General features: G+C 33.9%; 1 protein-coding gene across 1 annotated transcript; it reads right to left on the bottom strand.

Moving 5' to 3' along the window:
- Positions 1–5,916: 5,916 nt before the first annotated feature.
- On the bottom strand, positions 5,917–7,185 carry LOC120150001 (dof zinc finger protein DOF2.1-like). Its single transcript, XM_039162703.1, has 2 exons — positions 7,072–7,185; positions 5,917–6,757 (listed from the first exon to the last, which is right to left on the bottom strand). Exons 1-2 carry the CDS (start codon positions 7,096–7,098, stop codon positions 6,035–6,037), a joined length of 750 nt encoding a protein of 249 aa, XP_039018634.1. The 5' UTR covers positions 7,099–7,185; the 3' UTR covers positions 5,917–6,034.
- Positions 7,186–12,792: the final 5,607 nt, after the last annotated feature.

Genomic DNA, 12,792 nt, shown 5'->3' with positions numbered 1-12,792 from the left:
TTGTATCTCCTTTTATAATAAATAAATCATGGTACATATTTACAAAAATAACCCTATACCATACCACGGGGTCGCAACCCCGCACACCCAACCCACATAATCGTAACCCCCACTCTGAGACTTTCTCGGTATATTTATGAGTCATACCTAACAAATCTCCACATTGGTGAATATCCTGCCCCTTAGGAAACATTCAATGTGGGTTGGGTTACCTTACTTCTTTAACAACTCGAAACACTCAACAAGTCCAAGCAATATATGAACTTGTCTGTCGTAACTGGCTTGGTGAACATATCAGCGGCATTCTCATCAGTATGTACTTTCTGAAACAAAATCTCTCAAGATGCAACCAACTCTCTGATCTTGTGAAACCTTACATCAATATGATTAGTTATAGCAAAATATACATGATTCTTAGCCAAGTGAATAGTACTTTGATTGTCACAAAACAACTGAACTCCACCTTGCTGAACACCCAACTCCTTCACTAAATCAGTAAGCCATAAAGCTTCTTTTGCTGCTTCAGCCGCTGCCATGTATTCAACTTCAGCTGTAGATAATGCCATAACAGATTAAAAAGTAGACTTCCAACAAATAGGCCCTCCACCAAGTGTAAAGACATACCCTGTCGTAGATCTTCTATTATACAAGTCATCTGCATAGTCTGAATCCACATATCCTACAACCAAAGGATTATCCCACTGACTACCAAAAATAATTCCATGTCCTACAGTACCTTTTAAGTACCTAAAGATTCACTTGATTGCTTCCTAATATTGCTTACCAGGGTTAGACATGTACTTACAAACTTGACTAACAACATGAGCTAAATTAGGACGAGTACATACCATTGCATACATCAAGTAACCAACATCATTAGAATACGAAACCTTTGCCATATCTTCAGCTTCCTTATCTGTCTTAGGGCACTGTTCTGATGAGAGCTTAAAGTGATTCACCAATGGAGTGCTCACTGGCTTTGCGTTGCTCATCGCAAACATTTCTAGCATTTTCTCAACATAACCCCGTTGAGATAGCCACAGTTTCCTTGAGTCTCTGTCACTGTAAATTTTCATTCCAAGAATTTTTTTTGCAGCACCTAAATCTTTCATATCAAATTCCTGACTCAATAAAGTTTTGAAACCGATAACATCATCCATATTCTTCGCATCAATTAACATATCATTAACATACAATAACAAAAAAATAAAAGAACAACAATCATACTCACATCGCTTGTAATCAATCTTGATCATATAGGAGTCAAACCGTTTGTATTATTGTCTCGGAGACTGTTTCAACCCGTGCAAAGATTTCTTCAATCTACAAACTAAATGCTCATTTCCAGGTTGAGTGAAACCTTCAGGCTGCTGCATGTAGATCTGCTCCTCTAAATCACCATGCAAAAAAGCAGTTTTAACATCCATTTGCTCTAAAAGCAAATCCCAACTAGTCATTAATACAAGTCTGAAGTTACCCTGACCATCAAATTTTGCAGCTTCGAATTTGGCTCCTGAGCTCTGGTATCAATTGTTGAATAATCGGGTAAAGGAAAAAGAAAAATACAAGAATTTTAACGAGGTTCAGCAATATACTTACGTCCTCGATGCCTTAGGCGGCGCTAGAATTTTTATTCAATTCAATGTCTCATAGGTTTAGGTTACATCTCCTTTTATAATAAATAAACCCTAGTATATATTTACAAAAATAACCCTGTACCATATCGCGAGGCCGCAGCCTCCAACTAACATAATCGTAACCCCCACTACGATACTTTCTCAATATATTTATGAGTCATACCTAACACCATCAGGAGTTGTTGATAATGGTGTTTTGTCGGTTTCTTCTTGTACTCCACTAGTTGATGAAGTGGCTCTTGAGCTGGGTAGTGAAGTGGTTGTTGCCTCGGTATGTGAGGTGGCTGTTGAACCGGGTGGTTAGGTAACCGTAGAATTGGGTGGTGAGGAGGCAGTTGACTCGAGTGGTGAGGTGATCATTGACCTTCATCATCATAATGTTATTGTGTAGACCTTGATGTTGTTGTTCACCCTGGGCTTGAGGATTCACTTTGTTCATTTGACATGGTAACCAATTCTTTGGTGTTTATTTCCAACGTTGACACGGTTTGTGATCAAGTGGGTGGAAGTGGTGCCAATTCTTCCATTCTGCCATTTAATTCTAATACTATGATAACAAGGAGCAAATATGGAATTTTTAAACCGAAGGTTTTTCATGATATAGTAGTTGGTCGTGGAGAGCTTGAACCAACGATGATTCATCAAGCCTTTGTTGTTCCCAAATGGAAGCAATCTGCAGTTGTCGAATATGATGCTTTAATTAATAATGACACTAGGACGCTAGTACCATTACATGAAGGCAGTACTCCGATTGGGTACAAGTGACTCTTTCATATAATGTGAAATCTAGATAGTTCGATTGAACGTCATAAAGCGAGACTGGTGGCAAAGGATTTTACCCAAGTCCTTGGACAAGATTTTTAGGACTTAATTAGTTCGGTTGTAAAAACTAAGACTGTGAATGTGGTGTTGTCATTGACGGTTCAAAGTAATTGGAAACTTCGTAAGTAGATGTGAACACTACTTTTTTTGAATGGTGACATGGTTGAGGATGTTTTTATGGTTCAACCTCCTGGTTTTAAGCACGAGTCTACCAATGAGGAGCGTTCGTTGTATAAGCTAAAAAAGACTCTTTATGGGTTGAAGCAAGCACCTCGTAATTGGTATGCTAAGCTCCGATCCTTTTTGCTTAGTATTAACTTTGTTGGAACCAAAGCGGATGAATCTTTGTTTGTTTGACACAATGATACTCGATGTGCCTTTATTCTTGTTTATGTGGATAATATAGTCATCACATAGAATTGTGATGAATTAGTTGAGGAGGTTGTACAATTGCTTGGGAAAGAGATTTCATTGAAGGATCTAGGTGAATTGAACTTTTTCCTTGGTCTTGAAGTTGATCGTTGTGAAGGAGTGTTACTTCATAATCAACGTAAAAATATATTTGTGAATTGTTGGAACGTGCAAGTATGAGTTATGCTAGGACTGTTCCTACGCCGATGTTATCCTCTCCCAAGTTATCTCGTGATGGTGGCTGTCCTCTTGACAATCCTCAATTGTATCGTAGTATGGTTGGTGGATTGTTATATCTAAGTCATACTAGATTGGATATCTCTTTTAATGTTAAATGTATTGCTCAATACATGCATCAACCATGTGAGTTGTATTGGTTAGCAGTTAAACGAATTTTGTGTTATTTAAGCGGCACGATGGAATATGGCTTGTTATTTCGTGCTTCGAAGACTGATGCTTCATTATGTTCTTTTTCGGATGCAGATTGGACGAGCAATTCTGATGATCGACGTTCTGTCGAGTTATTGTGTGTATTTTGGATATAATCTTATCTCTTGGTGTTCAAAGAAACAACGATTTGTATCTTGATCTACGTCAGAGGCTTAGAATCACGGTATAGCTGATGTAGTGTATGAACTTATGTGGTTGCAAGCATTACTTTGTTGATATGGGTATTGAGAATACGATGGCTTTGATTGTTTGGAGTGACAGTACCAGTGCAATGGCGATGAGTGTGAATCATGTGTTTCATGCACGATCTAAACATGTTGTGCCTGACGTTCACTTTGTTCGAGAACAAGTTGTGAATGGGTCAATTTGCGTTAATTATGTGCATGGACATTTTCAATTGGCCAATGGTTTTACCAAGCCTCTTTTAAATTCTTATTTTCCTTTGTTTCGTGCAAAAATGAAATATAATATCTATTCGAAGTAGATAAGATTAAGAGTCTCATTTTTTTTGATCGAATACAAAAACAACTGAAAATCGACCCATCTCACTCAATTATCATCTTTATATAAAATACATTACAAATTCAAAGGAAAAAAAGTTTTGTAACTCTAAATATTTCCTATCATTTCAACATTATTAACAGATAATTCAAAATACGAATCCCAAACCAAATAAAATAATTATTTAAATAAACCTTAAAATCTAACCGATTAGACGACAGTTATTATTGCTTTAAACCTGACCCCTTGGGCATGAAGAATTTAAATCGGGCCCAACTTTGTAGTGTGAAAGTAGGTATGTTTATGTTCGTTCGTTTAATTTTAAACGAACAAATAAAGAACACGAACATAAACGAACAAAAAATTTCTTGGTCATGTTCGTTCATGCTCGTTCATTTAAATGATAAAAAGACACAAATGAACGAACATAAACGAACAAATGTAAACGAACATAATAAATGAACATAAACGAACGTAAACGAACATAAATGAAAATATATATTTTTTCTTTTAGGATTATATTATATTTAATTGTTATGAGTTTTTTTTATATGAAATTAATTGAATTTTAAAATATTTATGGGTAACATATTACAATTTATTGAGCTTTAATATTTTAAATGGGTCTAGAGAGATTGGGCTAAATATAAATGAACACACATAAACGAACATAAACGAACGAACATATTACCGAACGTTGACGAGCGTTTATGAACAAACAAACCATCTGTTCACGTTCGTTCATTTAATTAAACGAACAGAAAATCTTGTTCATGTCCATTAAACGAACATAAACAAATTTCCGTCGAACAATTCCCTCAACATTAGATTCGTTTACAGGCATATGTGAAAGTGACACAATAAAATAAAACATTAATTAATTAACCTTTTCCCATCTCTCTTTGAAGAACGAAAGCATAAAATATTATCCAAAAACAGCAGCTTTAAACGGATATTTAACAAGCAACAAACATAAACTCATATTTTAATCAATTAAGTTCCTTATTTTATTATATTATTATATTATTATAATAAATTAAATCAAAAATCTGGATTTGTTATGAATCGGTTTCAAAGGAATGATACTGAAAATATGTGCGGTGTCCGTACTCGTATTAAGATGTCCTAATGGTGATTATTCATTGGATTATTCCAATTGATATTTTTAATTTTAAAATAAAAATTAAGCATATAATAATGATTTTAAACTTTATTTTATTCATTCCCTAAAATATGAATCGATGATTGATTTAAATAATTATTATAAATACTTTTTAAAATTTATATCATTCATACCCTAAGATCAATATTTGTTAGAAAATGATAAAAAAAATCAATTAATTAACTAGAAATATAAAGAAACAAGTAAACACTTTTCCAATAAAGGATAAATACCTTTAACGCTAACATAATAAAAGAATATAACAATAAATAATTAGTTAATCTGGTGGGATAAAATACTAAATCATTTAAGTAAGGTTTAGAGTTCGAATCCTAACACTTCAAAAACAAATGAAGTAAACTAAATTAGGAGGTCGCGCTTCCCTGTACAGTATCATAGAAATTATAGAGGTCAAAAATTTTTACTGTGATTGAAGTCCATAAACAAATATTATTTTAGTACAATTCCCAGGCTAATTTTCTGACAATTGCTCTATCTAGGCGATCGACCGTATCTTAAGTAAGATTTTGTCTGGGATTAGTGCTTTTCATCGTCTTAGTGAAATCTTAGGAGAGATCATAATCCAACTTTAATTAATTAATCAATTACGGATAATGTGAATGGAATCATCTGTTGTTTGTTCTTAGATTGTACCAGAAACTGAGAGTAATATGGGGCCATGATGACAGAATATCTAGGAAACATCAACCGATTCAAAGCAAACTAACTTAACTTTCATATGTTTCTTCAGACCTAACAGACAAACATTGAAACATCTCTCTCTCTCTTTTCCCTCTAGCATGGTCTGCAAAATTCCCTTTATTGGCTAGCAAACAAATTTGGAAATCATTAGCTTATCAACCAATAATAGAATGAAAATGGCAGCACTAATAATGAAAAAAGAACATGGGAATTACTGATGATTCTGATGAATCAAATCTCCCTTCTGGCTCCTAAGTACACAACAAAAAAACTACTGAAAATATGCTGCTTTCATACATTTAAAAAACAAACAAACAAAAAAGAGAACTCCACATATTTTTCTTTTAAACTACATTAGAGGGCTATTAACCATTCCATACCAAGATGAATTGAAGCTGCCGTTCCAGTTTCCTCTCCCAGAATCAAAGTCAGCCATGGAAAGCTCTTGCTTCATTGTTGTACCTGTGCTTGCAGTACTCCTTTCATCGTTATTGTGCGGTACCATAAGTTCGCCGTTAAACCCCATGTTTTCAACCTCTCCGGCAAAGTTTTCATATCCGAACCCATAGTAAAAATTCTGGAGGTTGTTCTGGTTTCCAAGGAAACTGTTTCTGAGTGCATCGAAAATGGCGGGATTGCTGTTCATGCTAGGGTTTCCGATTTCATCAAACCCTAATGGAAAACTAGGTTGTTTTTGGAGCCTGGCAAAGGCGAGGCTTAGGTCATTTGTATCGTAATTCAAAGGTGGGAGGTGGGTAGTGATGAGTGGGTTGGTATTGGGGGTTAATGGTTGATCTTGGCTTCTCTTTGATGATGATGATCTTTTGTTCTTCCTGCACCCGCCACCCACTGGAACGTTTCTCAATGTTCCTCCTTTGGTCCAATACCTCCTGCATGATTTGCAGAAATACCTTGGCTGAGAAAGGCTGTAGTTGTTGTAATAGCAGAATTTGGTGTTGGTGGAATAACATCTTGGGCACTTGAGTGCTTGTTCCTGTTGTGGCCTTGGTTTTCTCTCTTGTTGTCCTTTTGAGTTAACCGACATGTTTTCCAATGAAGGGTTAGACATCTCCTGAAATTAAAAAAAAAACATTAATTCAGCATATTGAATCAAATTATTACAATAAATAATTGATGCTCTTAATCAGATCTGTATAATAATACTTGGTAATGTTTTGATTGATTGGAAAATTGATGTCATTTATTTCATCTTCATAAACAAAATAAGAAGTAACTTAAGATCAGATCTTTAGGAATATATATTCAGACAAGAAGAAACCAGGAAAAAAGGAAGAAGAAGAAAAAGCTCCCATACTTAATAAAAGCAGGAATTACATGGTTAAAAACATAAGTAAAAACAGTTGTCGCAATCAGAATACATAATACCTGGTGTTGTCTGGCTGAAGGATCCATTCATCCAACTCGGATGTTGTTTAAACAAGCGAAGAAGAAGTAGTAGTGCAGAGAAAAAATAATAATCCTAGTATGAAAGAAGAGAGAAGAAAGTTGTGTTTGGTAGCAACTCCAAGCAAAGTAAAGGTAAATATATATAAAGCGAAGGCTAGCGCCTCAACTATACCTTCCGATGAGAGAGATAGTAAAGAAATGATCAATAAATTAGTTTTTTTTTTCAAAAAAAATCCCTCAGAACTGTCATGATGACTTTCCCGTACGAGATGAGTATATGATTGTCTTGAACGTCCATAAATATATATTATATATTTTTATATTAATTTTCGTATTTCATTTTAATATTATGATCTGAAACAATGAAAGGAAATTCTAGCTAAGATTAAGGTAGTCTATGGCCTTTGGGGGCCTGTCTTTGTGGGTCCCTTCTCGCGTGGATTCGACAATGATGTGGGGTCCATCTGACTCAGGCCTCCTCACTCCTCACTCTTCACTACTCTCAGGACTCTATATATTTTAACTCATGGTCCCTCCATTTTTTAAATATTTAAATAAATGTTTGATGGACTAATACTAGTATATTAATACAAATATTAAAATTGTAAAATAATTGTTTAAACTAAACTTATGATAGAACGTGTTTAAAAATACGAGGTGGTGACCACCCGACAGCAGCTCTTGTCCTAAATCATATTCGATCCCCTGAAAATCTCTGCTATTCAAATCACTCCTGCACACAAAAACATGGACACGTATAGCATAAACCTCGTGTTTCGAAAACATAAAAAAAGGCACCATTGTTTTGAAAACATCCAAATCAAATATCCCCATAAATAATGATACTTCTTCTAGTATGAGTTTCTTTTTTATCAATTTATTTTAAATCGAATCATTTCTATAGTGAATTATACAAATTTATTTATTATTAGTATATTTTTGATTTAGTCCGATCTTAAGCAGCAGATGTCTGCTCGGTTCAATAGGTTCATCAACCACGTTCATGAGCTAGGCTACCTATAAAGTCAAGCTTGAATAATCTCTATAAAAACAAATTTCATTTCACTGCACAAAACTATTCTATAACAGTGTTTTTAACGGCTTTTTGAAAGTAAACATCACTAGCTTTAAACATATAGTGAAATTTACATTCTAAAAAACACAAAATGATAAATTTTCTGGCGTTTTTGTATAGAACTACCGTGACAGAGTAGTATTTTAAGCAGCATTTCTATACAAACGCCGCAATAGGTTCATGGATAGTGGTTTTTTTCAGCAAACGATGTGACAGATTAGTACTTTAGCGACGTTTTTATACAAACGCGGCAATAAGGTTCATCCATAGTGGCTTTTTTCAACAAATGCCGTGACATAGTGATACTTTAGTGGCTTTTTTATACAAATACTGCAATAGGGTTCGTTAATAGTGGTGTTTTTCAAGAATGTCGAAATAGAGTAGTACTATAGCGGCGTTTTTCTATAAACACCGCAATAGTTTGATATTTTTATGGCATTTTTTTATATCAAACGTCGTAATAGTTTAGTGTTTTAACGGTGTATGGGTTTAAAAATGTCGTAAATTTTAAAAGTTTTATCTCCCTAACCCTTCAGCCCGATCTCACTTTTTATTTTTCCTAACATTTTCTGTTCCCCGCCGTTTGTAAAGACCCAACAAATATGTTGTTGATTGGAGTCGTTCGACACCGTCGTGACCTTCACCGCCACGCCCATCAGGATCCCGTCCTTTTTCCAAGTATCATTGGCCATCGTGGCCTCTGTATCACCGTCGAGGTAATTTTTAAATTCTGAAATTTGAATTTGGATCATTAATTTTAAAAATATATATGTTTTTGTTAAGTTACCCTCTATGTCTTGATTCTGCGTCAAATGGCTTTTGTGACCATTTCTTGTTCGACACTTCCCTTAATGGCAGTGCTTTCATTCGTTCATTACTAAGAAACCCAAGAAACTTTGTAGGTTAGGTTACCAATTTATATATATATATATATGATCATTGTTAATTTACAGGTTTTGATCTGCACTGTGAAACCTTTAACTATTTAGCACAATATTCTAATATGGTCAGCAAGGTAGCTGATTGCTGTTTTAGTACATTTTTCTGGCTTCATTTTAGTCATATGGTTTATATCGCAGGTTGAGGTCACACTAATGAATTCAAAAGGGTTGAACGTAGAAGAATTTACTGTACAAATTGCTAAAATCCAACAAATAATTGTTGCAGTCAATGCTCTAATCAAGGTTACCCATCTATCTTTTGACCTTCCAATATGCTTCATAATAAAGAGATTGTCCTTAATTATGTTTGCCTTTCATAATTTTATTCGTTATTCTGGGTTTCAGTGAGCGCCTTGTAACTTCTAGTCGCCCTATTTCACTTGTACTTTAACTGCAACTCTTTCTACGATCAAAGGTTGAGAAATTTCTATATACTGTATCTCCCTCCAGTAGTTCTTAACCGATCTTTTGATGATTGTATGCTTTAGATTACTAATATATCTCCCTCCAGTAGTTGAGAAATTTCTTTAATGAAATAGTGCCATTTTTTCTATTATATATCAAATTTTGCTTTGTTGATTGCTGGATTGCTGACTGGTGGATTGAAAATTTTCATGTATTGTGAATTGCCACTTAAATTACTCAACAGATTCTTTTAGTTTGGCTTGATTTTATTTCATGCAATATTTCATTTTTCATGTGTTCCTATTCTAGTACCATTTAGTGATTGTTCTCATATATTCATTCATATTTATATACTTTTATGTCTGATTATTTTAGGTGTTGCTGAAGAAGCAACTGCAGTTTTTGGTGAAGCAGTTGCTCTTTGTCAATTTTCTTTTCCTTTTAATCTGCACCTATTGTTACTTTTGCTCTTTTTACAAGGTACACAAAATCTTCCTGCATTTGGATGACTTTGCCCTCTTCTTTACCAAGTTATGTTTGCTCTCAAGATTCTAATTTTTCATTATTTAATATCATGTGGCATTTCAAGATTTGAAATTTTCTCCACCAATCCTTGAACTTGGTAAGAGCTAGTTCTAAGTTATGCAATGCTATGTGCTCCACTTGATACCTTATAATGTACTGAACAATCTTCTCTCATATACTTCAGGCTGTTTAAAGCTTTGGAGGCTCCAAGGAGTGCAAAGATATTCTTTAAAGCTACGAAAGTTTAGTTTGTTAGCTTTGAACTTAATATTCTTTAAATATATCATGTACGATTAATGATGATAAATTGTTTTCTTTAATAAGTTACTTACCTTCATATTGTCTAGCTCTGAAAAAAATGTTGCTTAAGAGAACTAGGCTTTTGGTTACTGCAAAATAATAACTGTCATGACTAGCTCCTTAAATAATGCCATCAGACCCAAGGTTTAATGTAACATCCTCAATACCGGGTTAGTGACTAAATTGTAAAGTCTCAGAATTTGGTGGTTAAAATAAAATATGAATAGTATAAAGATTTACATATAAATTATTGTGTAGGATGGAATTGAAAGGAAGAAGGAATGGAAGGACAATAGAGTAATGGCAAGGAAAAATAATTAAAGAAAGGATAAGTATATATATATAAGGATACACGTGGGTGGAAGGGGAGAAAACACCCAAGACTTCTAGAGTTCTCTTCTACTTTTTTCTTCCTTGTGCGTGTGAACCAAAACAAATGTAAGATTTCTGATTTTTGAGTTTCTTGTTAAATTTAAGATTGATTTTTGATTATTAGATGATAACTAAGCTTAAGGAAATCTTAAGTTATCTTAACATCAAAGGATGATGGAGTTAGGAGAGATTTAAGATTTGAAGTTCTTAAATGAAATCTTAGAATAGAGTTCATAACTAGAATTGAAAGTTAAATTTGACTTGTCATCAATCTAGTTAAGATATATGAAGTGTTAAAAGTTGAATTCAAACATGTTGAATTATTGATGTAATTCTTGAATTACATATGAGGGATAGGATTTGAAGGTTTAAGATGAAATAAATGAGTATAAATTGGTTTAAGGATGTGTACTAGAGTTAAGAATGAAAAAGGGGATTAAACATGAAGGATTTAATCCAAAATGAATGAATTTTTGGGTTCAAAAAGAGGATTTTGGGCAGAGTGCATCGATGTATATTCATAGTGCATCGATTCATCAAGGTTAAAACCCAGAAATTGTTTGAAGGTGTATCGATGCATAGGTAGTGCATCGATGCACTCTTTTAAAATAAAAAGATCGAATGCAATTAGTGCATCGATGCATAAGGCATGCATCGATGCATTCCATTAATAATAAAACATCAAATGCATTTTATGCACCGATGCACAAGTAGTGCATCGATGCATACCTTCATTAAAAGATGAAATTGGCATTTATCTTAATCTAAAGAGTGAACCATTAGAGTATATTAGTTATAATACTGATATAGATCCATGTGTGATTATGTAGATACTAAAAGTAAGCTTATTCCGGAATGATCAAAGGATTAGAATCGAATCAAAGCAAAGCTAAGGTGAGTGCATACTATATGTATAGTATAATGGAATAAGACTTGTGATAAGTCTAATCCCTATATTGATTTTCATAGTACAATAGTTGTGAACATGCATACATGATAATTATTGTAATACATGCATAAGGCATATATATGTTCATGTGATTGGATAAATGATGTATATATATGAATAGATTCAAATACACATGTGATATGATATGTGATATGAGAACATGACATGAAGTAAGTGACAGGAGCTACATGATCACAAGAGAAATGATATGAGTACATGAACATATGAAATATAAGAATAATGCCCATAGTATACGATATGAGAGCTATAGGTGTAATTGTCATGCCAAGAATCGAGGGTATAATAGTCCTTCGGGACGTAGTCCTTCGGGATGTAGTGGTCCTACAGAACATATATGACAGTCCTTCAGGACGAATACTGAACTAAGGTTTGGTGCCCCATGAGGGAATTGATATGAGCTGTGGTGACATCATTAGTGCACAACCTCAATGTACTCACATACCTCTATTCTCAATAATATACATGGGCAATTGAAATACAAAGTAAAGTGAAAGTGGTACAAGAAGGTAAGTTTCGTACATGCATGATATGATTATATATGTTATTGTGTAATAGATACATGCATATTGAAATGTCATGAAGGAAATGGTAAGAATGCATATTCATGAAGATATTGTTGCATATTCATTTATTGCCTCACTAAGTCTATGACTTAGCATGTAAGTGATTTACACGTAGGTATCAAGAAATAAGAAGATTCAGAATAGAAGTGGCACGGACAACAACATTACTAAGAAATCATATCAGAAGTAATTGACAAAGTAGGTATATTGTTATGTATAGAGTGTTGGTATGTAATAAGTGGTTAATTACGAATGTTCTGGTCGATTTTGTATTAAGTGGTATCTTTTATGTAAATTAAAGTATTATCTTTTAATGAAAGTTTTAAATTCCCGGTGTTTTTCTTTAAGAATCAAAGTTTGAAAAGTCAATGTGACATCTCGGACTTGTATTCGGGTCGAATATGACTTAGGGGTGTTATATTTAATGGTATCAGAGCTACGGTTTAGTTGATTCTCGGCATAAACTGGAGTCTAGAGTGTCTGATAATGTATACATACCAACAAAATAATGGAAACTTCTGATCTGATGGAATAGTAAGTATGTTGTTT

This window comes from Hibiscus syriacus, unplaced genomic scaffold, assembly GCF_006381635.1.
Source record: "Hibiscus syriacus cultivar Baekdansim isolate YM2019G1 unplaced genomic scaffold, ASM638163v2 tig00002793_pilon, whole genome shotgun sequence".
Lineage (NCBI taxonomy): Eukaryota > Viridiplantae > Streptophyta > Magnoliopsida > Malvales > Malvaceae > Hibiscus > Hibiscus syriacus.
The sequence above is the reverse complement of the archived record's forward strand: the minus strand, read 5'-3'. Positions and strand labels throughout refer to the sequence as shown.